We start from the raw sequence: 25,117 nt of genomic DNA on the forward strand, positions 1-25,117 counted from the left end.
ACTGTAAGGTGACTCTGCTGATTGCAAAGGACAGTACTCAGATGGTGAGTGTGCTCCAGTATGCTCTATGCTACCAGTTGGTGTGTAGCACAAATGAGGCCTTAAAGCTGCAATTTTCACTGGTCAAAATGGGGTGCGCTTTACTGCAGTGCTCCTGTCCCTGGACAGCTATAAACTGCTCAGAACCTGCTCCTTCATGTTGGTGGGGAGCAGTAGAGCTCCTGTGCTTTTACAGGTGAATTTGCTCTGTTGATTAACTGGAGGTTCCACTTCTGTTCCAGGCAAGGATCACTGCATGAGTTTACAGTGATAAAACAATGCGAAGATGGCTTGGTGGTTTCACCACCAACGTATGCGTTCAATAGTGCTCTTCTGTGTGTTGCTCTCCTGAGGTGGTTTGACCTAAAATGGTCACTGGTGTGTGAGGCTGCTGCTGCTTCGTGTCATTGCGGAGTCAGCTGGGGGTTACACACAGCTGTCAGAAGGGTGCCTGAAGACTGCTGAGTGAGACTGCGGTGGAGAAGGAAGGGCAGGAGGATAGGAACATCCAGAGAGATGAAAATGGGATAGTAGGGAGATTGTAGAAAGGAAGGAGAAAAGCATTAGAGAGGACTGGTGACAGCAGCTGGGATTCAAATATACTTACGGGATTCCTAACCCAGTCAGTTCATTGAGACGTTTACAAGTTGAGTTACAGTAACTGCCCTTAGACTGGATTGCTTTCTTGGTTCCTTCCTTGCCCTCGATTCTCATTTGCTCTATGAAATACAAGAGCACTTGGCTGTTAGCCTTGGCTTTTTCATATGCTGACATATTTTAGAAACTTCAGAACGAGAGCCGTCATGTGAAGCCATTTCAGAGAACGGCTGATCGTGACCCTGAACCAAGAGAATACTGGCTCTGTGATTTCCACGTCCCTTGCAGCTAACTCCTCCGCTCCTCTTTTCTCTCCCTGCTCCCACGTGGTGCTGTTGGCAGTGTTTGGGGTGTGTCGGTCCCCGCCCTGCTCCGTGCCCAGCCATATCTGGTGTTAGCACTGAAAGCCTCCCTCCTGCCTCTGTGCCTCTCCGTTAGGAACTGCTGCAAGCGGAGCAGAAGCACTGCCTGAAATTCTTGCTGTCTTTCAGAATTTTGTATTTAAACAAAGTCTCTTTCTTTCTTTTTTTTTTTTTTCCTAGTAGAAAGGAATACTCTACAGGCACCTATGTAAGTGTTTTGATGCATGTTTTTCAAGTGGCTGTGAAATGTATGGTCTTTAGTTACGGGCTTCTGGGGCGATCTCCCCCACAGTCAGCTTCTGGAGCCCAGAAACCTCTGTAGGGGTTCAGGCCATTGTAGCATGGCTCCTTGCACCCATTTTCTGCATCCTGACAGCAGTGGCACAGCTGTGTTGGGTAACTGAGGGTGTCCTTACAGGAGCTACAGCCACAGCACGGCTGGGGCTGCGGGAGGCTGAAGGTTGATGTGAGGCTGGCATTCCCGTTAGCTGTCCCTCCATAGAGGATATGCAAGTAACCATCCTGACAGACAGGGGAGGAATAGAGGGGTTCACACAGGTGCGTGCCTTCGGCCATACCCCATTTATATGTGCAATCCCTGAATGTTTGAAATTGTTTAAACGGGCTTATTCTCAAAGCACCTGACTTAGAAAATGTGCTTTCCTCGCCCAATCCAAAGGACTGCCGGTCTGGGGTTGGTGTTGAGCCCTGCTTGCCCAGACGCAGGGAAGAAAACTGTGACAGACGAGGCTGTGCTAAGCCTCCTTCCGTTCTCTGCCAGGCTTGCCGACGTGCCGCAGCACGCTGACCCTCCTGGCACGGTTCCCGGGGGCTGCCTGAAGTCTGGGGGTGCTCGCGGTGCCGTGAGCTTTGCTGCAGGAGGAGGGGGCCGCGGGCCGCTCCCGCCTGCGGGAATACCTCCTCCGCGCAGCTCCCGCGAGCCGCGGCGGGCCGTCGGGGCGTGCCGTCCTGCGGGATGGGGGCTCGCGTTCCCCCGGGGAAGCACGGAGGGATGGAGGCGGCGGCGCTGCCGCTGCGGCCGCCCGAAGGCCGGGGTGCGCCGTCACCGCCGTCACCTCCCGTGGCCGGAGGCGGGGCCGGGCAGCCCGCGGGGGGAGCGGGGCGGGCGGGCGCTTCGTCCGCGCCCCGGGGCGGAGGCGGCGGGGGCGGGGCCGTGGCGGCGCGGGGCTTCGAAGGCGCCCGGGACCGCGGGCGCCGCCGAGATGCGTGCGGGGCGACGTCGACCCCGCGCCCGTTCTAGAAGCTTCGTGGCGCGGCGCCGCGCGGTGCGGGGCCGGGCCCGGCGCGGGCACGTGACGGGCAGGCGGGAGGGAGGGAGGGGGGCGTGAGCGGGCGGCGCGCGTGCGCGCGTTGCGGCGCGATGACGTCAGCACGGTGCGCACGCACGTTGTTCCCAGCTGGCGGACACACGGTCCGCGTGAAGAGAAAGGGAGCGGGGGGGCCCGCGCCTCGCCGCACGGTAACTACCGCCCGGCGGCCGCCCGCCGCCGTCGGCCGGGCCCCGCGCTCACCGCGCCGCGCCCCTACTCTGCGCCCTGCCCGCCCCCGCGCTTCCCGCCCCAACTGCGAAAATTAACACCCGGCGCACCACGAGGCGCCCGGGCCGAGCCGTGCGGCGCGGGCCGCTCCCGCCGGTGACGCGAGGCGCCGCTTCGGGGCCGCCCCGCCGCGGGGGAGTCGCCGCCTCGGGAGCGCCCGCCGCACCGCGCCCCCTCCGCCCTCGTCCGCGCATCGCCGAGCCGTTGAGGAGCGGCGCGGGCGCCTCGCGGGCCCCGCTCCCGCCGCCGTCCGTGCCCGGCTGGGGCCGCCGCGCGGGCGGCCGCTTCCCGGAAAGGCGCGGGCGGCTCCCGGCGGCGGCCGCCTCTCCTGTGCCGGGGCTTCCGGCGGGGGCCGTCCGTCGCGGGGGAGGAGGGGCGGCAGCGGCGGGTGCTCGGCCGCGCCGCACCTGCCCCGCTCGGGGCGCCCGCCTTCCGCTCGGGACGCTCGGGCGGGCGGCGTTGAACGGCAGCGCCGCGCGTGCGGTGCTCGCTGCCATTGGAGCCGGCGCGGCGCTCTCGTCGGCAGCGTGCCGTAGTGTGCCGTGCCGTGCCTTGTCCCGCCGCGCGCCGCCTGCCCGCCGCCCGTTGCTGCCTGCGGCACGAGAAGCGCGCGCGGAATGCCCTGCCCGGGTGCGCTGCGTGCGGCGGCCTCGGCTGGTTCGCATGGGAGTTGTCTCGTAAGCGAGGTTTTGCGTTTTGCATGTTTGCCTTCCCGCACGCTTTAAAGCCGCTTTCAATGTTTTTGCTCGGTTTGCTGGCCAATGAGAGGGCTGCTTTCAAATGTCAGGTCTGCGCACGGCTGAAAAATAACTGAAGCCGGGTATAACCGGGGCTTCCACAAGTACACGGAGCTCCCCGTTACCAAGTGTAGGAATGAGTGTGAAATTGTGCTTGGAATAGGTGGTGCCGGTACTGAAGTTACATCGCTTTTCCCTGCTGTAATTGCCCATAATGGCACCGCAACCACAAACATCCCAGACACACCTGATACTGGGAGCACCGCATACCCCAGAGCTGGCAGTGTTGTTAGATACTGCGAAACGGAACGGCGACTCGGGAGCCTTTTGTATGTGTTGTATTTTGGCTAAATGCGTGGCTGGCATGTTCTTGAAGCAAGCTTAAAGCCTTCCTGTGAATCTTTTATCAAATGTAGAATTACTTTAATAAGCTGGCGAAGTTTTGCAGTAATGTGAAGTCTGTAAGCATGTGGGAAGTTGCATGCAGCTATGAGTGCGATTACATTCTTCTTGCAACGACTCTTCCTTCTGTGTTCTAGACTCTCTTAAGTAGTCCTATGTGGGGAAGTGTTTCTTCCTCCAAGTAAAACTGGCAGCCACGTCTTGTAACTTCACAGTTTCCAAAACCTGTGCAGAACATTTTTTCCTCTTCAATTTATCTTATGCGTGAAATTCTAAATTGCGAGGTTGGAAGGGTTGAAGTAGATCTCTTGTATTCCTTCGGTGTCAAGAACGTTCCTCATGGGATTGATGAACGTTGCCCACCTTCTGAGTTTTTAATTATGCCCCACAGACACGTGGCAGCTGCTCTGCACAGGTAGCTGCAGGTGATGGCAATTCCTCATCTCATATTCCTGGTTCCCCCCCAGCTATGCATTTCTTGTAAAAGTTGACTGGCTTTTTGAATGTGGTGTTCCATATATAATTGGGTTTAACATACAAACATCTGAATGGTGTTCTTGTGAGTTACTAGAAGCTTACTCTAAACTTCCGCAATGAGAAATGTATGAACTGTATAAAGAATGGCATTTTTACTGTTGCCTCTTAGGAAGTTGGTTACATACTCACCTGTGGGGTGGATGCAGAAAACTGGAATTATGTGCATGGAGGTGGAGGAAATTTTTTAGTTCCTTAAAGAGTGATTGGGCTAATCATAGCAGTACTGATGTTTCCTTGCTTAGATTTGATTATTTCTATAATTTAGAAAATAGATAGCTAAAGTTGCTCCGGTGCTTTCCATTCTACCATTTTATCTTGGCTGCTTTGCCTTTTTTGCGGGGGGCTGGATTGTCTGCTTTGTTGGCAAGCTTGTCCATTCAAACTACTTTTTTCTCCCTTCTGTTCTTTGTCCCTGTCTTGGACAGACTTTTCTAAAAACTTGGGTTAATGGGGAGGGAAGGGATCCCAAAGAAATCCCAACTGCACAGACTTATCTTTTTCATTGCAGAAATTTGGAGGGTTTTTTTTTCTCCTCTGTTTCATTTTTTGAGAAGTTTTGGACCTCTGAGACCTCTTTCTGAGAAGAGCAAAGCAGCTTTTTTCCTTTGTGTGAGAAATGTGCCATCCTCTCTTCTGAAAAGTTTTGCACGTTATGCTAAATGCAGTTTCTTCAGTAGATGACCTGAAGTGTTAAACCAGTATCAGAACAAAGAGGACTTTGATGCATCAAGCAAAGTGCTGTCATGGCCGGGCATTAAATGAAAGTGATTTGTAAGGGTGTTGTAACCCACATCCGTAAGAACTGAGTTATATGTGTACTGCCAGCCTTGATTTGTTATTTCCTAATTGTGCTTGATACTGTTTATCTTTAAATTTTTAAAGTGGAGAACTGTTTAGAAAATAACAGCAACCTTGAGAGATATTAAAATCTTCTTAATCTTATGAGAGAGAATGTATTTAAGCAACTTCAACTGACTTGTCTTTTTTTTTTTTCTTTCAGAATGGTGAATACATGCAGATGATTATCAGAATTGTGTAGAATTTGCTTTTAATTTGAGAGCTTATAGAACTGCTCATCATGGAGAAACAGCAGATTGTGCTGGCTAACCGGGATGGTGGGACGGTGTCCAGTACAGCACCTGCCTTTTTTGTTATCTTGAAACAACAGCAGGGAAATGGCAAAGCTGACCAGGGAATCCTAGTGGCCAACCGTGACGCTTGCGCTCTGGCCAGTAGCGTATTAATGCCAGTAAAACCCAAAATCAAGACCTGCCTCCCTGCTGACTGCGTCTCAGGGGGCATCACTGTCACCCTAGACAATAACAGTATGTGGAATGAATTCTACCATCGCAACACAGAGATGATTCTGACAAAGCAGGGGAGGCGCATGTTCCCATACTGCCGATACTGGATTACAGGTTTGGATGCCAGCCAGAAGTACATCCTGGTCATGGACATCTCCCCCGTGGACAATCACCGATACAAATGGAATGGCCGCTGGTGGGAGCCCAGTGGGAAGGCAGAGCCCCATGTGCTTGGACGAGTGTTTATTCATCCAGAGTCGCCTTCCACTGGCCAGTACTGGATGCACCAGCCGGTATCTTTCTACAAACTCAAGCTTACCAACAATACCCTGGACCAGGAGGGTCATATCATCCTACATTCTATGCACCGCTATCTGCCACGGCTTCACTTGGTTCCTGCAGACAAAGCCACAGAAGTCATTCAGCTCAATGGCCCAGATGTCCATACGTTTACCTTTCCACAGACAGAGTTCTTTGCGGTTACAGCGTACCAGAATATTCAGATTACCCAGCTGAAAATAGACTACAATCCTTTTGCTAAGGGATTCAGAGATGATGGCTTGAATAGTCGACCTCAGCGTGATGTGAAACAAAACAATAGCTTTGAACTGGAAGAAGGTAATGTTTTTAGCTGTGCCAGCATTCGTGGTTGCCCTGCTGAAGTTGACACGTTGGGATTACATCGGAGAATAGATTCTTCATTCACTGGTCAGAACTCATCAGACATGAATCCGGAGAAAGAATCCTTTAATGCAGAACAAGGCTTCGTAGGTTTCTTGGACACTGGCCTGCCTTCTGGTGATATGCCAAAGCTAAAACAAGAAGTCACTGAGAGGTGGGTTAGCATTCTGTTTTTATAATATATACCTGTTGAGTGAGGTATTTAGTAAAGCATCAGATAGTGAGATGCTTAGTAGACAGATGTATGGATTAAGTTTGTTTGACCTGAAATGGTGGAACACTTATTGCTGAAAGCCTTTCCTTCCTTTAGGTGGTTGTCTTATCAGTTTGGACTTCCTAATGTATCTGAGGAGTACAAGAGATTGGTGGTTTTTGTATGTTGCTTTAACTGGCTTTGTAAAGAAATGCTGAGGGGTTCCTCTTAACCCTCGTGGTATTTAGAAGTCTAAATTTAGTTGTTTTGAATTTTAAAGAGAGCACGTTTCAGTCATGCAAAAGTTGCCTTTTTTTTTTTTTTAAGAGTTGCTTACCACCACAACAGGCTTTCTCTGTTTCTTCGTTTTTCATCAGTGAAAGAGTGAGGATGTGAGAGGGTGATGTGTGTTTGGATTGGGTATGTGTAGTGGTTACTCCAAGGCGGCTGTCTTGTCACTAACTTCTTGTGTGAATTCTTTCCTTCCTCAAGGGAGATTGAAGCAGCCTGCCTTTCAGTACTTAATCTGCCAAAAAACCAGTATCAAAACATAAGCAACCTTATGTAGATGAGTATGCCAAGACATGATTTAACTACACAGAAATACTTTGTCAAGTAACGAGGATATCAGGATGATGTTAACTGTGTAATTCAAGCTCAATTCCTAGAAGGAAAAAAGTGTGTTACTTACAGTGTAGTTATAGCTTGCTTCAAAGGCTGTACTACATTCGGTGTGTTTAGAGAGGTAAAGATTTGTTTGATTGTTTTTTTTCCTTGGAGAAATGATCTTGCCTTTTGAGTAACTGCAAAATTTTGAATTACAAAGTTCTCCATTCATTGAGACTTTCTGATTGTGATTTGTCCTAAGACCACTCCAATTGCTAAGTGTCCTAGATTATACAGTAGATTTCCAGTAGCAGTGTATTAGAGAGAACGTCTCCTATGCTGCTTAGATTCTCCAAAAATGTAAATTCTAGAGAAACTCATTCTGATTATAGATCAATGCTTAGATAACTTTGCAGATTGTAAGTAGAAGAGTACGTCTCTGAAAGTAACTACTGAGGTGTTTGAAAACTTACTTTGTCCTAAGAGTGATTTTTTTTTTTTCCTCTTTGGAGTTAGTTCCTGTTCCAAAAGCTTAAAGTTTTGTTCATGGTCACATTGTTCACTTGTTTTGCCTGAAGAGTGTCATTGAACCAAATCGTTTGGAGAGATGTTTTAACTGAATAGCTTCTGTAGTTTTGTTTCTTTCCTCTCTCCTGTTTCCCTTTATTTCCCAAAGGATAGAAACCGTGGTGGTGAAAGTGCAGTTAGTATCTGACCCAGTAAATTTCGGGCTGTTTTAGAAGGAATTACTCTTTTTTTTTTTTTCTTTTTTTCTTTTTTTCCCTTTGAGTAATTTTAGGGACTTGAGAACCTTACTGAAGAGCAGCTCATTTGAGTCAACAGGCTTTGTTTCTTCTGGTCCAGAGCGTATTTGATGCCTTCCCCAGTTTCACCTGGCAATTCACCTCTGAAGTGGGCTTAAAGCTGCTCATACACGGAGAGTCCCTAAAGGGTTTTTCTCTGTTCTGTGCTAGGAAATATTAATCATTTTATGAATAAACATTTCTCACAGTCCTAAAACAACTTTCAAAATTAGTCCAGCTTTTTGTTTTATGTTCTGTAATCTGTGCAAAACAGCCAAATTCCATACTTGGAAATAAAAAATTATCTCACCCAAGGAGTGGCAGAACTCTTTATTTATGTGCCGAGTTGTTCAGGCCATTGGTTCTTTTTCTCCCTTCAAGTCTGTTCAGAGTTTTCATGGCACACACCAGCCTTTCAGGGACAGTGTTTGAGTGAATGCTATCTTCCTTTATCAAATAATAAGTGTTAATATTTACAGGTTGATAACTGTTATTTCTCCATTGATAGTATTATCTATGAATTGATGGGCACTGTCTTGCCTCTGGACAGGGTAGTGATTTTGGCTGGCTTTAGATTTGTGCTGGAGTTAGAAACTGGGAGCTGCTGCTCTCAGGTAATGTGTGCAAGGGAGGTGGAGTTCCTAGTGCTATAATGTGGAATGTTTATCCCACATGTGCTTAGTTTTGTTGACAGGAAGGTTTCCTTTGCTGCAAATGGAACTTCATAAGAAAGTGTATGCAGCTGAGAAGAATTTGAATCTTGAGTTGTTACTGCACTTCGGAAATAAATATTACACCAGCTAGTCTGTTTTCTTCAGTGCTTTGGAAATATGTTTCCTTTTACTGGGTGTATTGTAAGAAAAACAACTCTTTAATTTTAATTATGGACATTTGTAAGTGGGCGTTTATACCTGCAACCACTCAAATGTTGGGTGTATGGAGGGAATCGCAAGCAAAAGATAGTGGTTCCTAAGTCTTGCAGGCTGTTGCACCCTTTTCCCTTCCAAGGTCTTCTGAATGTTTTGGTTCAAAAATAGAAATACTGTGGGAGTTTTGAATGCTCCCTTGAGCCTGCTTTTCTAATTTAGTAGCGCTGTGTTAAGTCTGAAAGTTTGCTTTTCTTTCCCTCCGTGACTTTTGGACGAGTGCTGTAGTAATCACCCTTCAGACTCAACCACAGATAGCGACAGATTTCTACAGCAATTCCAGAAGAGTCCACGTGTTCCATTGTGTATCTTAAAGTGATCTACCTGGAAAAATCCAGGTAAATGAGCAGCTACAAATTCAGTACGTGAGCGGCTACGTGTTTTATTTTGGCAAAGTGCAAGAAAATTACTTCCTTGCATTCGCTGTTTCATCATGAGGTACAAAATAGTATGTTACATGGGAGTACAGAAGAAAACTTGCTTAAATATGAACGTTGTCCCACATCAGGTAAGGAAAGAAGCAGTTAAGACATGATCTCACATTTCTAGCTGATCTCAGGTTAGAGAGAAGATTCTGAGAGGACAAACTTGTGTGATCTGCCTTTCCATAGAGTAGGGGAAGAGATGTTGCTGTGGTTGTGTTGGAAGTAGTGCGCATCACAAACTAAGAGCAAAAGAAATGAGAACAGTGCTACAAAGAAACTTGTTTATTGTTGTCTGTGAAGTTGATAATTGCATTTGAATTTAAAATATTTGGACAAATACTTGTTCTGGTTTTATGTACACACATGGATGGTACCTCACTTGCCACCATCTGGCTCATAGTTGTAATAGGAAGAGGAAAGTGGCGTTTGTGCCTTGGAATTTGATTTTTACAGCAGGACTGCCTTGATTTAGATAGGTATGTCCAAGTCCCTCACAGAATGGTATTCCTTAGCTTGAGGAATGCATCTTGCAGCGGGTAAATAAAGATGTCTGGAGAAGTCCAGACTTTGGCTTTCAATTGGAACCAGTAGAATTTGAATGAGATGTTTATCCTTGGCCAGTATGACTGTTAGATTTTATTTGTCTCTTCACTTTAGAGAATTTTTAGATAACATATCAGATCTCCTTAATAGCATTCATTTTGATTGTGGATTTGCTGTGCTGAGTGAACCTGTGTCTTTAGTGTGACAGGACTTCGAGTTGCCCAGGACCTCTAAGCATATTGTCTTAGAATTTCTCTTCCTCCTTGAAGAAGAAAAGCTTTTTAATCTTGCATTTGACATTCTTCATGAAATGATTATTAGGAACTTGCTTATAGAAAACTCAATGGCTGGAGATGACAAAAGACAAAACAAGAGTCTCCTGCAACACTACTGTTACCTAAGTAGGAACATCTTTTGCTTCAAGCTTAATTCTGGTTACTCAGTGTCTCAGTAGATTTTCTAAATAGGGTCTGTCTCCCTCCTAGGAATTCTATTTGTAAGTATAGAAATCTGCATCATTGTTTTACAACACACTATTTGTGGTGTTACACCACGATATTAGTGAGTTGCTCCAAGTCATGACTGGTGTGTTCCAGGTTTTCTCCTTTAACCGTGCCCTAAGTCTACACAAGGCTGAAGCAACCTCTTCCTCCTCTTCTTCCTCTCCCTTTATCACAGTCCAAGATTCAACTAAGAATAGTCATTTTTTGAGGGGAAAAAGTATACAGAGAGAACAAGCTCTGTGTTTGTACGTATCACCTATATAGATGATACTAAAATATCACTATATAATGTATATGTTACAAAAGCTGCTAAATTACTGAAATTGTTAGCATTAACAAAAATTAACACAAGTACTGATTTTAAGCATTTTAGAAATTACATGATACTAACATAATTTTAATATTTTAACATACTTTTAATGTATAATGTTGTAGAATGCTTGTAAGGAGTATATTGGAATACCATTCACTATGCTTACTAACAGACTTTTGTTACTTTTCTGAGTTTCATTCTACATTTGAAATTCTTGTTCTGTATTTTATGTGTTTCCTTATAATGAGAAGTCAGTTTTTGAAGTTTTTAACAGAACTGCTGACTTGTAGTTTTCTGGCTGATCTGTCTGTCCCTCAAATAAGCCCATAATTTGGGAGTGTGAGTGGCTGTCCATCATATCCAATGCATGGTATCTAACATTCTGATTAGGTCAGTGGTCCATCTGAGTGGAAGATGGTGCACAGTTGAATAGATTGTTAACGTTCTGTAATTTTTTTGGATCAACAGTTTCATTTAGGAATGGTTTTTGTGTGGCTTCAGGATGAATTAATTAAAATTTTGGTTAAGTCTTTTGAACTGAAGTATATTAAGCATTTATTTACCTTCTCGTTTGCAAATAAAGTGGCTTTTACTAAAGTGACAATTGGATATTTGGTAAACCGAGTCCACTTCTAAACATTTAAGACACGAAAACTTAGCATCAGTTCATGTTATGTCTCAAATAGGAAAAATTGTAAATGTTGTCCCAATATTATTAGCGAAGGAAATGATTCTGCTACCTTCACAAAAGAAGCTGTATTGTCTTCACTGATGGCAGATGGTGGGAGGTTTGTTTTTTTCTTGGTTGGTTGTTTTTGAATGATTGCTACTTAAAATGTAAGCTTGTAAATGACAGCTTGCTTAGCCAACTCATGTCCTGGAGAATTTTGGAAGTTCTTTACAATGTATAACAGAGGGTTATAGGAGATTATAAAATCTCCAGCTTTGCCAAAACATTATCAAGATCTGTTGTGTTTTTTTTTCCCCCGCCCAGTCCCATTGCTAGCAGTTATGAGAGCAGCTCCCGAGTAGCATCCCCATTGGACCCCAGTGGGCAGTTCAACGTAGTCATTAAAGAGGAACCCGTCGATGATTATGACTATGAGACAAACATCTGCACAGAAGGAGTAAGTGTGAAACAGGAAGACACAGATGAAGAAACTGATGAGTATTCTAATACTGATGATGATGATCCTGTCCTACAAAAATGCCTGAGGAGATACAGTGAAGCAGATAGAAATGATGGAGACTTCAAGTCTAGGAAGCGTGTACTATCCAGTCCTTCAGGTGTTGCCAAGGCGAAAATGTTAAAATTGGATAGTGGAAAGATGCCTGTGGTCTATTTGGAACCTTGTGCAGTTACAAAGAGTACAGTGAAGATATCTGAGCTACCACAGACCATGCTGTCCTCTTGCAAGAAAGACAAATCCCCTTTGAATACAGTACTGGATTCTTTGCCTGTCTGTTTTGAAAATCACAAAGGTTCTTACTCAGACACAGCCTCTATAACTGAGGAGATACCTATGAAAAAAATGTCTCCGGGAAATAAACTGGCACAGAAATATTCCTCAATCAAAGAGGCCCAATGGATTCTATCTAAATCACCTAATTTTAATCTTAGGAGCTCTGTAGGTTGTCCAGTTTCAGACAAAGAGATTTGTGGAAGGAAAAAAACAGGAGTACTAAAGAATTCTGCATCCCCGAAAGGCTCTGGTAGCAGTCAGAACTCACTATCAGGTACCACTAAAAGAGGAAGGCCACGGAAACTGAAAATCGCCAAGGCTGGTCGGCCACCTAAAGGTATAGGGAAACCTGTCATAACGAGCAAGAACAGCCCTATGGGGCCTGGGAGTATCCTTCCAGATGTTAAGCCAGACCTTGAAGATGTTGATGGAGTTCTCTTTGTGTCCTTTGCATCAAAGGTAAAACCAAACTCTTTTGAATTAAATTCAACCTGTTTTTACTTGCATGCTGAAGGTATATTTTCATTTAAACTGAGTTTTAAAATGTGTGACCACCTCAGATCTGTCATTATCTTGTCCCAAAGTTAAGCATAGCACTGCCTTAATGACTTCTGGAGAAATAGCGGGATCTGGAGTTCTGCATAAGAAAAAGCATACTTGTTTGTTAGTTTGTATTTTGAATATTTCAGTGATATTTGATGTGACTTAGTTTGCATCTAAGGCATATTTAAGGCATTATTTTGAGGCATATTATTCAAGGTTCTTTATGTACATAGGAAGCTCTTGACATTCACACTGTTGATAGAGCTGGAGGAGAAGAATCACAGAATCTTCAGGCTCCTTTGTTGACTACAAATGATCCAGGTAATTTTGGGGTTTGGTTTTTTTTTTTTTCTTGAGCGGATATTCCCCGTAATAAGGGAATCTAAAAAGGCACGTTGGAAAATTAAATATTTGAGTCATTTTTTGACACATGAAATATCTTTTATACTTCTTATATTTTTGAGAAGATTGTCAGGCAAGAATACAAGTACTGGAAAAGGAGTTGATGGAAGAACTGAAAACATTGAGGCATAAGCAAGTAATACATCCTAGCCTTCAGGAAGGTAAGTGTGCAGTGTATATATTGTTGCATCTTTTTGCGTATTATACTTGATCATACAGTCAGTAGTTTCCTACTGGATTTAAAACTACGTATGCCTAATACAGCTGGCACCTGATTTTGGTTACTTTTTTTAAACAAATATTATTGAAAAATGTACACGTTTATATGTACAAATAGGAGAATATGAAAGGAAAACTGTAACTGTGGTTGGTTTCTCTCTTGCTACTTGTGACAATGACAGAAAATCTAAGGTATTTTATCCGGTTTTGGTTTTGTTTTGTTTTTTGAGACTTCCAAAGTAGTTTCAGCCAGCCACTAATGATATTTTTGTTTCCACACATTCATGTTGCAAGCCAGAAGGGGTGGAGGGAAGTAAGAGGTTACTCCTGAATCTCTTACAGCAAAGTAAGAGGGTATGTGTTATTTTACATAACCTGTGTAGAAGATGCTGAGACTTTAGAACGTGCCTGTTTTGAGTTAATCTTTGTAGAGGGCAGATGGAGCTAGAAATGGAGAAATGTTTAAATTACACTAGTTTTCATATGTTTAAGTCTGATTGTCTGAGTTGCTGTAGATCCAGGTTCACTAGCCACTTAGAAGGGCCCAGCAACATACTTCGATCTTGTGATCAGGTAGAAGAAAGATCAATGCTATCAACAGGGTGATGATGTTGAAAATCTTTGATGATACCAGTACTGAGACTGGCTTTGGCATAGGCTTCAGAGCAACTGATGAAAAAACTGATCGAAATTGAAACATAATACCTCTTGTTCTTGAGTTTCTCTGAATTTCTCATATATATAACTGCAGCACTGTAGGAATTTTGATTCCAAATATTGTTGCTAGTTATGTTGGGTCCTGACAGATTTCTGCTGTGAAGAACCATGGATTATCTCAAATGGTTCATGCACCTATGTATGGTGAGATCAAACCTGTCAGTTTTGTCAGCTGTTTAAAGGACTGCCTTTACATTTTTGTGTTGAGCTGATGTTTGCATCTGTCAGTTTCACAAATCATAGAATCAATTTCAGTGTTGTAGAATTGCTTGGGTTGGAAGGGACTTTAAAGATCGTCTAGTCCAACACCTCTGCCATGGGCAGGAGCACCTCCCAGTAGCACAGGTAGTCCATAGCGCCATCCACCTAGCCTAGTACACCTTCAGGGATGGGGCATAGAACAGAATAGAATCTCTAGAGTTGGAAGGGACCTTTAAAAGGTCATCTAGTCCAACTGCCCTGCACTGAACAGGGACGTCCAGGTCTCAGTGAGGTTGTCCAGGGCCTGATCCACCTTTGCTTTGGAAGTCTCCAGGGAAGGGGCATCCACCACCTCCCTGAGCAGTGTGTTCCAGTGCCTCACCACCTTCACTGTAAAATACTTCTTTAATATACAACCTAAGTCTACCCTCTGTAAGCTTGAAACTATTTCTCCTTGTTTCTATCACCACAGACCTTGCTTAAGAGTCCATCCCCTTGTTTTCTGTAGCTCCCCTTTAGATAGCAAAAGGAATCTATCAAGTCATCTCGCAGCCTTTTCTTCTCCAGGCTGAACAGTCCCAGTTCTCTCAGCCTGTCCTTAGAGGTGTTCCATCCCTTGGATTATTTTTGTAGTCTTCCTCTGGCTGTGCTCCGCCAGGTCTATGTCTCTCCTCTATGAAGGACTCCACATTGCTGGCTCGTGTCCAGCTTGCCATCCACCAGTACCCCCAGATCTTTTTCGAGAGGGCTGCACTCAGTCTTTTCACCCCCCAGCTTGTATTGCTAATCCACAGCTTCTCTGGTGGTGGTGAATTCTCAGCACTCTCATAGTAAGGAATTGCTTCCATACATCTAGTCTAAATCTATGCTCTTTTAGTTTAAAGCCATTACTTTCTATGACTGCACTCCCTGATGAAGCGCTCCCTGCAGTTCCTACTCTCCTCATTAAGTATTAGAAGATCATAATGAGGTATTCCTGGAACCTCCTTTTGTGTAGTCTGTGAAAAAACAGCTCTCTCAGCCTGTCTTCTTAGGAGATAACCCACCTCTCAGCTAGATTATACCTGTGTGGTATGTGTTAATGGTTATATCATGGATGTCTGAATGCAGGTTTCCTCTCCCATTATTCCAGAAATAGGTGTCCCATTTTATAAAGACCTCACTGACCTCCACGGCCTCACACATCAGTGTGTGTTGTCACATTTCAAAAATTGTGGTGAAATCTTTTGTAGTCAGCTAATAGCAATGCTGCATGTTGCACCAAGCAAATGTTATGGTATGGCAGTGTTGAATAAAGCCCTAGGATTTGCCTCTAGACCAGTTTAAGGGCTGTGTATTTTCTTAGTTACATCAACTTTAAGTCCTGGAGCTTGGTGCAACCTAATCAGCATTCTTGATCTTGTTACTTGTTACTTGTTCTTCAAAATTTCTTGGCCACAGATCGTAACTAATGCCTCCTTATGGCCTGCTGCAAAACAAGCAAAGAGGCATGGCTCCTTTCCTTCTTGAAGAAGCAAAGTGCATGTTTTTGAATGTGCATTCAACCATCTGATTGAAGCTTGCTGGCTTTTTTGCCCTCTGTGTAGTATAGTAAATGGAAACAGCATTTTTGGCATTGGTTTTGTGTAATATAGTTGAGAAGCATAAGTATCTGTTGATATTCATGGATACCTGAAGCCTATAATTGCTGTTGAGTTGTGAAGTTAAGAAAATGCATATCCAGTGCAGCTTGCATTATGAAGTTGATGTGCTTAGTCATCAGATATAGAAAAGTACTTCTGGTTGGCCAGAGGGTCATCAATACTTCCTGTGGAGACTAGCATTCAGATAAAGGATGGATTGCAACATGCATTTGAAGAGGTGATATTGAAGATCTTACAGGCGTTGGGACTGCAGGAAAATGATTCTGAAAGATGGGAATTCAGCTTCAGCGTGTTAGGAAGAAAGCTTGTACTAGAGTACTGCTGTGCTATGGAGAGCTGCTTCTATCTGAACCAATTTGAATCCCTTGTCATGTTCCTGAAAATCAAAGCACTGTTGCCTGGCATTGTGATTCAGAGAAAATTGTTATGGAGGGAGTTCTTAATTTGCTACTATTTGGCTGCAGCAGCTGAACTTAGCAGTGTGCTGGAGATGATGAGAAATTGATAGAAGTGATAGTTTACCTGTCATGTTTAGTGATGTCCATACAGACATATTTGTTCTCTTCAGACTGTGTTCTGAAAGCGACAGAATAATTCAAATAGAACGTCATGAAGAATAAACTGTGCTCTTTCCTTTTCACTTGAAAATCACTTTGAAAATAAATAGATGCCAGCAGTTGACTTGTTATTATACAAAATGCTACATTGCCTTACTTGTCATGCTCATCTTTGCCATGTAGATTTGAGAATTGTATTTCATTAGACTGCCTTTGTTAAAGGTGTTCTTTTAATAGCCACATTTGAGATTTGTTCTGCATCTATTGTTTTTAGGCTGCCACTTATCAAGTGTCTGTGCTTGCTACTTGTAGAGATAAATGTGTACTGCCAACAAAAGGTTTCTGCTATATGTGCAGATACCACTTCATCTGTCTTGAGCATTGTTAAGTCATACATCTTTATTTCAAATCTTGAATACTTAATACTGATTTTCAGACTTTGGCAACAGCAGCAGTGTCTGTAGGTTTCTCTTGCAAAAAAGAACACCAAAACCCAACAAAGTAAATATTGTCTACTCCAGACTGAGCTGTGTTGGATAGCCACATATTCTTTCATACTCTGAACAGTAATTCTGTTAGCGTTTTTTGCTTTCCTCATTATTTCTGTATCCTTACCTGATTTGCTAATTCATAAAGACACTTTTTGTGGCTAAGGTAAGCCTGTCCAACTAACCATTTGGGGGAGGTAAGGAAGGTGTTAACAAGCAGTAAAGTGTCCAAGCCAGTGCCATTCAACAAAGCTGACTGTTTTGTTTCATTTTAGCCATAGAATCATAGAATCACACACGATGTTCTCCCTGCTTAAAAAAAAAGAAAAAAGGGAGGGGGGTTGATTTATTGCAAAGTAACAAGATGGCTGGCTAGCTTATTTCAAGCTTATCTTTAAGGACAGTGGGGGGTAGGGGGTAGAAAAAGCCCATGGAGAGATGCTGAGAGAGCTGAATACTGAATACAGCTTTATTGTGGAAATGAATAGAATGCTGACATTCTGATTGCTAAAATTCTGCAGAAACTTCAGTAGCAGTCAAAAAAAGTATCAAGTCATTCAATTTTCCTTCTATTGTCATCTCCCTAAAGTACTCTTTAAGTCATACCTGTTGAAGATCCATTGTAAGTAACAGTTATTAATGCTTTTTTCAGAACCCTTAAAACATGGATGAATGCTAGAAAAGTCTGTATGTAATGTGAAACTTTATTTTTTTTTTTTAATAAACGTCCTTACTTTTTTTCTCCTTAACATCCTGCTGCATTGATACTGATAATTGTTTTCTGCAGTGGGATTGAAGTTAAATTCTGTGGACCCAACAATGAGCATTGACTTGAAATACTTGGGTGTGCAGCTTCCTCTTTCCTACTCAAATTATTCTTTGTGGAGCTATCCAGGAACAAACCCCAATTCTCCAGGTGGGTAGAACATGAATCTGCTGAGACTGGAAGTATTACTTTGTATTGTCAATGATCAGAGGGATTTGTGACGAGATACTGTTCAGAGGTAGTGTTCTTTTTCACTAGGGCAGGAATATTAAACTTTCCAAAAGCCATGAAAATGGAAAAGCCCATAATCAAAACACTTTAAAAAGCATTTAGCTTTATATTTGATTGTATTTTTTTTTACAAAGCTGTTGATGAAATGTGCTTGTAAAATTACTATTTCTTATATTTATTTATTTGATTTCCCAACAAATGCATTTTTTTCATTAAAATGTGACTGATTCTACTACTGGTAAAATACTATTTTTTAACAGTAAACTGGTTTGCTAAACAAAGCACAGGGTGGTTAATTCCACTGTCTCTCTTGCTTTAGTATTCTGACTGCTGTTGTTTTCTCCTTGTACTGTTTTTGGAGCTGGTAAAGAGGCAGGCCTTCCTTGTGTCCCAGACCTGTCTACACCACAAAAGAGGCACATTCAATTCAAAGCACCCTAGTCCAGCTTTGTGTAAAGGGCAATTACTTCTAGCCTAGCAGTATATAAAACAGCTACAGAGGACCCTGTTAATATATCTACATTACACTTTAGCACTCAGAGATGATGGATTATTTGACAGAGCTGTCACTGTTTAACTTTTGTGATTATTTTCTGTCTCCGTGCTTCACAAATAGTCTGCCGAATTTGCCAGAACAGCAAACATTAAATGTAGTTTCTGCAGGTCACTCAAATTCGTTGGCTAAACTGGGGGAGACGCTAAACTTACTTTCCCCACTCAGCTCAAAACTTGTCCCATTTTAGCCTATTTGCATTCTGAAAGCAACTGCTTGCATTATTGCTAAGGGAAGAAGGGTGAAATTGGTGAGGAGAGGATATCTTATGTATGGGATAGAGAACTGTGTAGTTACATGATAACTGTCCTGGATGCTTGGCTTCGTTATTTATTCTGTTAATTAGGAAAAAAAAAAAGGTACCTTATTCTGTCTTTTGATTTATTAGTGTACATGTATCTCTGAAAAGAAATAAGCAGTTCACTAAGACGTTTATAACAATCAATCTTGATTTATAAACTGAGGCTAGCTTTCTTCTTTTCCAGATGCTGGATTTCCTTTTGTTTCCAGAACAGGAAAGACAAATGATTTCAGAAAGATCAAAGGCTGGAGAGGGAAGCTTCATGGTGCTTCTAGAAATGAAGGTAGATAAAACAGACAGGGATTAAAACAAAAGTAATGAGATGAGATGAGTGCAGGTATTTCCAGGATCTTTTTCTTAACCTTGGAGGGATGTTGCAATTCAGTTATAGTGTGGATTTTAATGAGAGATTTATTTTTGTTTTGAGACTCTCGTGAATATTGCTGCTACTTCCATGAACAGACAAGAATGAGCACTTATGAGGGGAAAAGAGAAACTGAAAATGATAAAAAGAACAGAATCCACAACGAAACATATTCTATTTTACACAGAAGGTTTCAGTGAAAAGCAAAGTTGTAATAGTTTTGTTTTTGTTCACCAGTTTTGATTTAACCTGGGAACAGTCTGGTAAGTCCAGAATTCTGTTGCCCCAGAGACTTTGAAGAAATTTTCTTTTATATTGGATGTATTTTTAACTCTAGTTTGGTGGATATTTCTACATATGCAACTCCTTTGCCCTGCCTCAGAAAGAAATGAGTATTTGGCAGTTCACAAGGTCTTATTTGGAAATTAGGTAAAATATTTTTTGTTGTACTCTCTGCACTTGAATACAATATTGTGTTGGGGTATTACAGATTTATTCTGCTGTGACCAGGTACACATAGGGTACATGTTTAGGACAAACAAAAGTAAGGTGCACAGAAGCACTGACTCTTGAAGACTTTCTCTTCTTGTGAATGAACATACTCGTAAAATTTCTACAAAAAGAGTTGTTCAGACTTCTAGCTGTGTTTCAGACTGAGTTATATTTGATATTTGTGTGTTGTTAAAGGAATTATGTACATCTTTAAAGAAGTATTTACCTCTTCTGTACTGTTTAATTGCAGTAAGATTTATATATATGATAAAGCCTGTCAGTGTGCTTTCCCAGGGGCCAGTTAAAATGCTCTTCATTTATTTAGGTGGCAGTTCAGAAGGTTCCTTGAAGAATCGCTCAGCATTCTGTAGTGACAAGCTGGATGAGTATCTGGAAAACGAAGGAAAGCTGATGGAAACGAGTATGGGATTCTCTTCTAGCACACCCGCTTCCCCTGTGGTGTATCAGCTTCCCACCAAGAGCACTAGCTATGTGCGAACACTAGACAGTGTTTTGAAGAAGCAGTCCACCGTAATTCCATCCACATCTTACACCTTCAAGCCTGCTTCTCTGTCATCTACCTCGAGGAAGGCAAGGACTCAAAACAAACAGACATCTTCAAACAGTAGAGGAAAATCATCCTACAAGCCTATACTGCCTTCACCTTTTCCTGCCAAGCAGAAACAGAACTTTTCAGCATCAGTGGAAAAGGCTGCTAAGTCAAGTAGCTGTTTGACTAGCCAAGCAGATGGTTTCTTGGTGCCACATCTGGATGAAAGCATACTGCCAAAACAAATAAGTTTGCGCCACGCACCGCAGCAGCAACAAGCAGCTCGTCCACCAGGTTTGTCTAAATCTCAAGTGAAGCTAATGGACTTGGAAGACTGTGCTCTGTGGGATGGCAAACCACGAACCTACATTACAGAAGAACGAGCAGATATCTCTCTGGCTACCCTGCTTACAGCTCAGGTAGATAGCAGTACTTTCCTTTCTTTCTTTCTTTCAGTACTGTTGCTTTTTCAGTTATCTGTAGTTACTAAAGTTGCCTGTAGATGCTGAAAATAAGACTGAAGCTGCTAATGAGCATGACAAAACATGATCTTCCTTTGTGTTGTAGCCTTTGTATTGGAAGTTCAGAACTGCTGTCTTAACAGTATGTGGAAATACTAATAGCATTAATAACATGTTGATAGGAATCATTAATCATGAATTATCTCAATTACCCTGTTAAAAGTTCTAATTGATACAGTTGCTATTCAGTACCTGCATTTCCTTACTATTTGTCACTTTTTATTTTCAATAGGGCTAACTCCAAAAAACCAGAAACAAAACAAAAAACATCACGTAACTTTGATGTCAGATGATAAACTCTTCTGCTTTCTTCGCAACCCACTTCTTAAAGAGGCTGTTTAGCTGTTTCAAATCTATTGCATTTTTTCCATACACGTGACAAATTTTCGTAGATAACCAGGCCATGTAGTAGGAGGGAATTATAATTCTGAATGAACTTGGAATAGCAATTTCACATGTGCTTGATTTCATCTTGCTAAAATTTCGAGTGTTTACTTACTATCTAAAATGTTTTCAGGCTTCTCTCAAAAACAAACCTATCCACAAAATAATACGACGACGAGCACCTCCTTGCAATAATGATTTCTGTCGACTGGGTTGTATATGTGCCAGTCTAGCACTGGAAAAACGTCAGCCTACCCATTGCCGCAGGCCAGACTGTATGTTTGGGTGTACTTGCCTGAAGAGAAAAGTACTGGTGGTGAAGGGTGGGTCAAAACACAAGAAAATACTGAAAAAGGCTGTGCGTGGAAGTCTTGTGTTCTATGGATCACAAGAAGAACAGCAAGAGGATGAAGATGCTGAGGAAGAGGGTGTTGGAGAAGAAGATGAGATGAAGCAGAAAGACAAGAGGAAAAGAAAAAAGGTGGAATACAGTGAGTATTGCTGAGCAAAAAGCAATTTCTTAAAATTCTCTGAAATCAGCTGTCTCACCAGGAAATGTTTTTAGATTCTAGTAAGGATCCCATTACTAAATCTAGAAATGGGAACGAGCTCTGAGAGACCTCTGCAACTCTTATCTTGGTATAAGAGTGGCAGGTAATCACACCTTTTTCCCTTTAGTAACTCTTACCTATTACAGGCTTTTTTGCATTATTCAGTTGTTTATCTTGCTCAACTAACTAGTTCCTTTTTGGTAATTTTAACTACCTCTGAACTCTCTAAATACGTTCAGAGGCTAAAGATATGAGATAATTACTGCTACAGCTGTTGGTAATCTTTACCATCTGCTAAGTTTTTCTCCCTCTTATCAAGTAAGCGTCTGGAGCTTTATTTTCAATTCCTGTATATAACTGTATAATGCATTGACTTTGGAAATGATTTAGAGTAGTTTTAGATCTGTCCTAAGGTATGTTCAGAAATATGACAGAAATTGGCCATGAACTTACATTTTCAGCTTTGATCTAGTAATAATTTTGTCAGCGGTTAAAAATGATGCTACCTGGTGTTCCGCTGGAGTAAATACATTTTTGTGTAGCTGTGTTATAAAGTATGTTTTTTCGGAAGTTAGAAATTTGTGTTTGCTGTCTTTTAAGATCCCCTGCTCTGTAGTGGTTTTTTAATCTGCTACCTTAGCACAGCTCGGAAACAGCGATTAGCGTAGAATCTTTCTCATTTTCATTTTCTGCATTTGTGGACAAATCCCTGTGTCTTATTGCTAGAATTTGAGACAAGAAAAGACAGCAGTATTATCTTCTTGATTCAGTATGAATTACATACTGGTATGTGGCTAGACTTCAGACTCAAACTAAAATTTCCGCCACTGCCATGCTTCTTTAGTTTTCACTTGTATAAATTACTGGGTTTTTAAAATCTGTTTATTACTTCTTTTTTTTTTTTTCCAGCTATCTGTGACTCGGAGCCAGAAAAGCCTCTTAGGAATTGTCCATTGTGGGTAAAAGTAGAAGGTGAAATAGATCCGGAACCTATTTATATTCCAACACCATCTGTTATTGAACCAGTTAAATCTACAGTCCTGCCTAACCCAGAAGTCGTGCTTTCTAGTAAGCATAGATCTTCCAGTGGAGTGAAAACAGGCAGAGTGTATACTCCTAAACCCAACCCCGTGGTAAGAAATGGGACATGTTAATTCTTTTTTTTTTTTTAAGCTGAAAATGAATGCAAATGCTGCCAAAAACTTCTGTATATTTTAGATAAAATGAGATGATAAGCGTGTTGATAAGCTAGGATGAATTGACATACATATATATCTTTAACTATGTTAATCGTCTGTTGAATTTACTGTAGCAGTGAGAAAGGTGGTAATGATTTGCTGATAACCTCTTAAAACAATGCAGCAATATATGCTGTTTATGGGTAAAATGATTGCTTGTCCTGTAATGTTTGTAGAAGTTACTATCTGCGGGATGCAGCCTCGTTCATAACTTAGTTGTGAAAAAAATCTTAATAGTGACATATAGTATCACTGTAGTTGCAGAAGCTTTTGTGTTCTTATTTCTGGCTTCACTGCCAGTGTTGTAGGAGTCTCTTTGCCTCTCCTCTCCCCTTGCCTTTATCTAATACAAGCAATAGCAGTCATAAAGGAAGAATAGTAGTGAGGTTGAGTCTAGTTATGTTTAAAGAAGAAAATATGTCAGAGTTGCTACTTAATATGTGTCAGATAGTTAAATGATGAATGACACTTCAGGACTTCTTTCTTGGTTGAGAAGATAGTTTAAACAGGTAGGTTTTTTTTCCTGTTTTTCTTCCCCTATGTAATTTGGGAGCAATCTGTTGACTGAGCTATGATATTATTGGCTTGAATTGGAAGGGGGATTGGTGGATCATCTAGTTCCAACCCCTCTGTCATGAACAGGGTTACTACCAGCTAGATCAGATTGTCCTGGGCCCCATCCAACCTAGCTTTGAACACCTCCATAGGTGGGGCAAGAGGAAAGATTCAACTTTAAATGCTGGAGCTTTCTTTTGATATTTACTACTGCAGCCTTAATATTAAATTCTTTTAGAAAGCAAAACTGTTTTATAAATCTAGTGCACATGCAGAATGGAGAGGTTGTTTGTTTTTTTTTTGGTATAGATTCGAGAGGAGGACAAGGATCCTGTCTACTTGTATTTTGAAAGTATGATGACCTGTGCAAGGGTTCGAGTATACGAGCCTGGGAAGGAGGAAAAAAAGCAACAGAAAGACCAAAAGGATTCACAGAGTTCTTTTGTAAAGGTAAGAAGTTACGCTGTTTCCAGCACGTATCATACAACAGGTAGAAATATTGGAAATGGGAAGAAAATTTTTCCTCAGGATCTTCTACATAACATGGGGGCTTGGCTTTTATTTGATGGCAGAGTAGTGACAGATCCCAAATCAGCAGACAGTGATGGGAAGCTTACCTTGTTACTTGTCCGTGGAAATTCCTGGCTGCAAAACGCCTTATTGCATGAGTCTTAAAATTGCTGTTAGAAGATGAGCGTTCTACTGCTGTCAAAGTTAAAATGCTTTCTATGGTTCTGGATGATAGCACGATGAACTAGAGTATCTTGTGATGTGATTTCATTGTGGAAGAGGATACGCGAGGATAATATTTAGTACACGTTTTTTTCTTCCCACAGATGTATGAACAAGGACTTCCATCTTCGAAGAAGGAGTCTTCTAAGAAAGAATTATCTAAAAAAGAGTCATCTAAGAAAGAATCTTGTAAGAAGGAAACCAGCGAGATAAACAAAGACCCTGAAAAATGTGGAGGTAAGAGCTGAATCTTGAGTATAATTCAATGTGTTGATAGTTTCACATTTTTGGCTTAAAAGGAAAGGAATGATTGATGAAACAAGAGTGCATTTGCTGTGGGAGTTTCTACAATTGCCAATAAAAATCTTATGATGTGCTTGCAGTTTCCTGTTTTCTTAATCAGTTGTATGTGTATCATGTGGGAGATGCAGCAGGCTAACTACCAAGTACTTGCCATTGTTCCAAGGTTGAAATGATCGGTGTTACAGTAGCTCATTCAGAGTAAAAGATTGTATTATACAGCAGGCTTGTGTTTAATAATGGTAATTAGATACTTAATAAGGAATGGAAATCAGTGGGTTCCCTCTGTGCTCTCATTACTTTTTAATTACTGAAGAATTAATAAGTTTACAAGTGGTGCTGTGAGTCTTGGACCCTCGTGTTCTCCACTTAGAACTGTATGGGTCAAAGAGGTGCCTGTACTTTATATGGAACTGTTTGATGTTGAATCATTTTAGTTCAAGTTGAAAGGTTGAACTGAATTTTTGCAGTACATTATGTATGAAGATGACTTCGAGTTTGTAACTCCTAAAGAGGGAGGTTAGGCACCTTTGTCTCTTTCCGTTTGAAATGGCCCAAATCATGTTGCGGTCCTTAAAATGAGATGTACTCAAAGCAATGTGTCATCCACTAATGAAATACAGCTGCCTTTTTGAGCTGATTTTTTTTTTCCACTGTTTAATGTATACAACAGCATTCTGTGTTTAAGGATGGGAATGGAAAAATAATACAACTAGTTGAAAATACCGATGAATTGGTAGGTCAAAATTAAAATGACCAGGACACAGGGCTCAACATCCTTACAGTTTTGCAAAAAGTGACGTTGGATCTCCAATG

The 25,117-nt window shown here is 42.0% G+C and overlaps 1 protein-coding gene across 14 annotated transcripts in view; it reads left to right on the forward strand.

The window, feature by feature from the left end:
- MGA (MAX dimerization protein MGA) overlaps nt 1-25,117 on the forward strand; it is a 62,570-nt gene that overhangs the window by 5,072 nt on the left and 32,381 nt on the right. For 13 of the 14 annotated variants that reach the window (XM_025150862.3, XM_025150857.3, XM_025150861.3 and 10 more), the window contains exons 2-12: nt 5,234-6,372; nt 11,525-12,452; nt 12,770-12,857; nt 13,004-13,099; nt 17,551-17,679; nt 18,799-18,897; nt 19,796-20,439; nt 21,059-21,416; nt 22,386-22,609; nt 23,579-23,719; nt 24,106-24,238. In XM_025150862.3, the coding sequence (XP_025006630.2) occupies nt 5,312-6,372; nt 11,525-12,452; nt 12,770-12,857; nt 13,004-13,099; nt 17,551-17,679; nt 18,799-18,897; nt 19,796-20,439; nt 21,059-21,416; nt 22,386-22,609; nt 23,579-23,719; nt 24,106-24,238 (3,901 nt within the window). In that variant the 5' untranslated portion in view covers nt 5,234-5,311. Of the gene's footprint in view, nt 1-2,392; nt 2,479-5,233; nt 6,373-11,524; nt 12,453-12,769; nt 12,858-13,003; nt 13,100-17,550; nt 17,680-18,798; nt 18,898-19,795; nt 20,440-21,058; nt 21,417-22,385; nt 22,610-23,578; nt 23,720-24,105; nt 24,239-25,117 lie in introns of those variants that run through there. The other variant, XM_025150858.3, reaches the window with a different exon arrangement.

This window comes from Gallus gallus, chromosome 5 (genome assembly GCF_016699485.2).
Source record: "Gallus gallus isolate bGalGal1 chromosome 5, bGalGal1.mat.broiler.GRCg7b, whole genome shotgun sequence".
NCBI lineage: Eukaryota > Metazoa > Chordata > Aves > Galliformes > Phasianidae > Gallus > Gallus gallus.